The sequence below is a fragment of the Tenrec ecaudatus genome, chromosome 7 (genome assembly GCF_050624435.1).
Source record: "Tenrec ecaudatus isolate mTenEca1 chromosome 7, mTenEca1.hap1, whole genome shotgun sequence".
Taxonomy (NCBI): Eukaryota; Metazoa; Chordata; class Mammalia; order Afrosoricida; family Tenrecidae; genus Tenrec; species Tenrec ecaudatus.
This window is the reverse complement of record NC_134536.1, coordinates 89,990,379-89,996,378: the sequence shown is the minus strand read 5'-3', so window position 1 is coordinate 89,996,378 and position 6,000 is coordinate 89,990,379. Positions and strand designations below refer to the sequence as shown.

At 43.4% G+C, this 6,000-nt stretch overlaps 1 protein-coding gene across 1 annotated transcript in view; it reads right to left on the bottom strand.

The window, feature by feature from the left end:
- Positions 1 to 2,356: 2,356 nt before the first annotated feature.
- CEP162 (centrosomal protein 162) overlaps positions 2,357 to 6,000 on the bottom strand; it is a 77,622-nt gene continuing 73,978 nt past the window's right edge. Inside the window, exon 27 of the mRNA XM_075554816.1 lies at positions 2,357 to 3,862. Within this exon, the coding sequence (XP_075410931.1) occupies positions 3,653 to 3,862 (210 nt within the window). The 3' untranslated portion in view covers positions 2,357 to 3,652. The remainder of the gene's footprint in view (positions 3,863 to 6,000) is intronic.

The following is a 6,000-nucleotide window of genomic DNA, read 5'->3' as shown; positions in this document are numbered from 1 at the left end:
AATCCGTTTGCAGAAGGCTGTGGATGGCAGTGGGAGCTCGAGACACCTTTGTGGGATCCACACGGGCAACAAGCCTCTGGGGGTTTCCCTCTGCACAATCGAGGGTGGGAGGACAGTGGCTACACAGAGTGCATCGCAGAGGTAAGTACAGAAGATCAAAGGACGAACCTCCCTTGAACAGCTAGACCACTGTCAGGTGAGCCCCTTCTGATGCATGCTGGACCTGATCTGCCTCTCAACATTTCTGTCTTTGTTTGGTTTGCTCAGATTAGTGTTTATCTCTGAGGTTGGGGGTCACCCTCTTAAAGTTGTTACATGCTTTTCTGTTTTTCAGTGTATGAAACCCAGAAATGAACCTGTAGGGCAGGCAAGTAGAATAAGGGTGTGTGTGTGTGAGAGAGAGAGAGAGAGAGAGAGAGAGAGAGAGAAAGGGAGCCGCTGTCAAGGAGTCCAGAAAGGAAAAGAATGTTTGGAAACTAATTGTGGTAGCAATTGCTCAATATTGCTTGTATTAACTCCCAATGAATAATAAATTAAACAAATAATCAGAGATCTTTTCTTAGCGGAGCTCAGTCAGGGAGGGCTGTGACAGTAAACAGTCTTGGGAAACCACAGGGGCTTGCTATGGGTCAGCAATGGCTTGACAGCAGCGAATTTAGCTCTGGTTTCTTCCTAAGGCTTTTCTTGACACAACATCAATCCCCTAAGGTTTTGGCAGAGGCCAGAGGGCACGGACTTTCCCGAGACGTACTCCACTTGGTCAGTCCCTGTGTTTTTCGGTGGCTCAAGCAGGCAAAACGTCCAGTTATGCTCTCCAGAAGTTCTCCACAAAGTCTGGACCATTTGCCATTTTCCGGAACTTATTAACAACCCCTTTTACTCTATCAATGAGACCTTATGTTTCTCTCCTTTCTGCGGAGTAAACCCCCACTGAATTTGGCCCCTCGATGGATCGAATTCTTACAGTCTATCATAAAGTAGGTATGGGTAGTAAAGAAGCATATGCGTCTCCCCCTGTATCAAACAGTTTAGGTGACTGTGATGGAGTTTTCAGCAAACTTGGAAAAAGAAAAGTGACTTCTTAGGTGAGAGCGGAGGGGACAGGCTAATGAAGGCCGTGGTTTAACCTGTTCCACGCGGGGCAAGTGCCCAGTGAGAATGTGTGTGCTTGTGGATTAAAGTCTCTGATGGAAACTGAAAGGGAATGTTACTCATCAAGTGGATCTCAGTACCAAATAGAATTGTCAATGAACTTGGAAGGACTGAAAGATTTTGCTCCCTGCACTATTCACTGCTAAGGAGCTCTTCAAAGCCGAAAGCAGCAGAGTAACCTTGGGACTACAAAGTGCCTTTGTTCAGAGAATACCCGTCAGCCAACATGCCTGTGAATCTTGGCCCTCACGAGAGTCCTTGTGTTGTACATGTAAATTATGGAATTCGGGACTTTTGTAATACGGATGGAACATCAATATAAAACTTGGATTTCTCAGGGTTTATGCATCATGAAGCTCCTGGGTGGTGCAAATGTCCAAACACTTGGCTACCATCTGGAACAGTGGTAGTTACATAATCTGGTGTCACCTTGAGACTTAAGAGTGAAGGGGTGGAGTTTAGCCTGTCAATCAGGCCGCAGCTTGATGAGGTCATTTGGAGGCACTAAAGAGAAAAATTGCTCGCTGGAGGTGGGGCACATGCTCACTCCCTGCGAGAAATTTCTGTTGACAAGACACATGGAGCTTCACAAGAACTCTGGAGCCAGAGGAGCCACGTGGAGACCCCTGCCAGCACTGAGATGCTTACAATGTCACTATACCCACAAGACCTGCCACCCACTGGCCTGTGATTTTCCTGCATTCAGCTTCATTGCCTGTGTTGCGTGAATCTGAAGAGGACTTCATAGACTGGCATCGGACATATGAGCTAATATCGGGCTTAATGGACTTGATCTGGACTGGGTTGGGATGTTTTCTCAATATTCAATGGCTCCTCTTGTATATAAAGCTCTTTCTTATACACATATGAGTGTATATGAATTTGTTTCTCTAGTCTACCCAGCCTAGCACAAACACACTACTAAGTTGAACACAGCCAGAGCACCTGGGAATACAGGCCACCTGATCCACTGCTGAAAGGTCTCAGTCTAGAAAACCCAATGGGGCAGGCTCTACTCTGCACACACGGAGTCACCGTGAAGAGGGGGGAGAAGCTATCAGCAGATGCTATGGGCTCACAAGCAGGTGAATCATTCAAAGATCACTCTGCACAAAAGCAGAGGTGTCAGCGACAAAGGGCACACTCAGATAATTAGCAAAATAGATGATTTATATTATAACTTAAGACAATAAAGTTACTTCACATAAAAAATAAAATGGCACATTATAATGGTCTACATTTTTAGAAAGGAACATGAAAAATTGCTGTACATTACATTCATTTCACTATATTTAACAAATTTCTATATTTCATATTCAATACACATAATCACACTATGAATTATTTAACCAGTAATTTTTAATAAAAAAGTCTACTTTGTAATGATTACGCTAGGGCTGTACTGAGTAATATAGCATGCAGTTACTATGTTTTGAAATGAGGCTATTCCAAATTGAGATTCTATAAGTAAAATATACCTTAGATTTCAAAGACTTTGCATAAATAATATAAACATAACAACTGTATAGCAATGTTGGTATTCTAGATATATTAGAAAGCATAAAATATACTATTAAATTAATTTCGCCTTTCCCTTTTTAAATATAGTTACTAGATAATTGACATTAACAGATGGCTCAAATCACATGTGTGTTGGACAGTGTTAGGAAAGAACACTTAAAAACGCGGGGCTCCAGCCTCACCGCACCCACACAGTACGCACTGCAGACCCGCGTTCTGCTTTGGGAAGTGGGAGTCACAAATGAGCAGTAACAACCCAGCTGCTTTTATTACTGCATGTCTGTGATTTTTCTAATGGACACATAGTACTTTTTAAATCGAGAAAGTAAAAATGTTATTGAAGCTTCAAAGGTACCAAAAGAAGAGGACTGGAGTTCAGGATACGTAGCTTACATAGTATGCCACTTTATAAATTAAGATTATAGCATTGATTAAATCCTCCTACTATTTGTGAGATACATATTTGCACCTGATAAGGGCAAAAAAGGAGACACCCTGAGGACGCAGGGAACTAGGGGAGATCAAGAGAACTGCCCGTCTACCTGGGCCGCAATGAGAAGTCTTTTCTCAACGACAGAGGAAGGTCGGCCACTCAGCCTCCAGCTGACGGCTCTGCCCATCCCATGGACAAGGACCACTCTTATGGCACCGAGGAGACACGCTCGATCGATAATCGTGTGAAATGCAGTGTGGGAAGCCGACTGCCTGTCTATCATAGGGCTCCAGGCATTTTACAATCAGTCTCACTAGTTACAATCATTTGGCACAAAGGGACCGATCCAGACTTATGATTTTTGTAAAATCCGCCATGATGTTTCTTTTTCCTTATTCATTAAGGATCATTTATTTTGACACACTGCATCTGCATTACTTGCTTTCTGGCAACAGAAAAGAACGCGCGTTGGAAAAGTTCTTGCTGGGCCGGCACAATCCCATCTACCTGTGGTGCTTCTGATGAGGCCCTGTGAAATCCGCCTTTCTAGTCAAGCTCGGCTGCATTCGCGTCAGCTGAAAAAGCCACCGGGACAACCACCCCCTGTCGGTGCAGCTCTCGAAGGACATCTAATATGGAGTCCAGCTCGGTGCGGAACTTGTCCAGCTCTCGGTTCTTCAGCTGCGCGAGCCTTTTCCATTTCTCAACTTCTTTGTTTTGCTCAGTCTCTACCACTTGGCGTGTCTGCTGTATTATCTGAAAGGCAAAGCATTCCTCATTACGGTTACAGTTCCGACTGGGGTGAAGGACACTTATTCATTGCCGGTGGACCATGGGACGGTGACAAAGGGAAGGAAGAGCGGAAGCTTCACCTGAAAAACTGAAGGCTTGTCACTGCATCTAAGGACTTGTCCATTAAGAAAGGGGGAGGGGGGGGAAAGAGGGCCTGATGCAAAGGGCTTAAGTGGAGAGCAAATGCTTTGAACATGATGAGGGCAAAGAATGTACAGATGTGCTTTATACAATTGATGTATGTATGGATTGTGATAAGAGTTGTATGAGTCCCTAATAAAATGTTAAAAAAAAAATAAAGAAACGGGAAATCAAGAATCCAGGTCTTAGACTAAATTTTATAGTTAAGAAAGTCATAGTAACATTTGAAAGCATCAGACATTTCTAATACCTTGGTATAAATCTTAACTTCTAAAAATGTTCCATTTAAGACAGCAATTGGTATGTACTTAAGACAGATTTAGAATAGATTGTAAAACCTGTGAGAGCAGGAACCTGTAAATGGCAGAAGTCTGCCAGAGAAAGAAAATAAATATTTCCCACTAACTGAGAAAGAGAAAAGTGGCAAGACTGCACCCTTTCAAAGATGAGAAATGGCAAGACCTGGAAAATAAAGTTCCGTCAAGTTCTCTCACCCACTGGACTGTGCCACGTGTCAGTAACTAATCACACACGACGTTGTTAGTGTCCGTGCCTTCGAGTCGGCTCTGACGCGCAGTGATCCTGTGCACAACCAACAGAAGAGGAGACCCCCCGGTCCTGTGCCAGCCTCACGACGGCTCCTACGTGTGAGCCCAGGGTTGCTGTCGTGGTGTCAATCCACCTTGTTGAGAGTCTCCCTCTCTTCCCCTCCCCTTCTCCGTTACCAAGCATGGTGTCCTTTCCCAGGACTGGTCTCTCCTGCCCACATGTCCTAAGTACGTGAGCTGAGGTCTAACCAGTCTTGCTTTAAGGAGCATTCTGGTTGTACTTCTTCTAAGGCAGATCAGTTTATTCTTTTGGAAGTCCATGGCACTTTCAATATTCTTCACCAGCACCGTAATTCAAGCACATCAGTCCTTCTTTGGTCTTGCTCATTCAATGCCCAACTTCTGCATTCATCTGAGAGGATTGAAAATATCCTGGCTCGGGTCAGGGGCACCTTAGTTCTCAAAGTAACATCTACCTACATGGTTGGTGGTTCAAACCTACAAGACAGCCCGAGGGAAAAAAGATAAGGTTGTCTCTTTCCATAAAGATGTACACGCTCCAAAGTCCTAGAGAGGGTCTGAGTTGATGGCAGTGACTTTGGTGGGTTTTTAAAGCAAGTTCGGATGTCAATCTTGAACATCAGGTATTGACAACTGAGAGGCACTTTCTAGAGCAGGCATTATAAGGTAGTGCACGGGGTAAGCTCTACTGAAAGGATGGTACAACAGAACGCCCTAATCCCACTGTGATGCATGGCTTCTGGTGTATAATGTGTTTCTCAAAGAATTACACAACAGTTTAAGAGTAAGGATGAAAAAATCAATTATATTATTTTTTTGTCTACCATTTCATAATATTTCTCAGTTCTCATAATGAGAAAGCACAGAACCTTGATATGATCGAATAGAGCTAGTGGTTCTCTGTGGAATGCTGGCCAACAACAAAACTTTGCTTTACGTCTGAAAATGTTCAGTTTTCAAATGCTCTATCAATTTACATTGCTCAAGAAGTTAAACCTCAGCATGAAGGCAAGACTAATAACACGCCGTACTTTCCCTCCATTTTTCCATTTTGTGTGCTTATACTAAAGGCTCCTAATCATATTGCAAGTACCAATTGATTGCATTTTCATGTTTATTGCTTATATAAGCATTTATTGAAACTAGTTACTTATCAAATATGTTCTCAAAGTATTTCCAAGACAAAAAAAAAACTATAAACAAACTCACTGTCATTGAATCCATAGCAATGGACTCATAGTGACGCCCCTATGAGTTTCCGAGACTGTAACTGTTTACAGGGGTAAAAAGTCTCATCTTTCCCCTGGGGAGCAGCTGGTAGTTTTGAGCTACTGACCTTGTGGTTAGCTGCCCAAAGCATAACGACTACACCACCAGGGCCCCTCTAGTCCC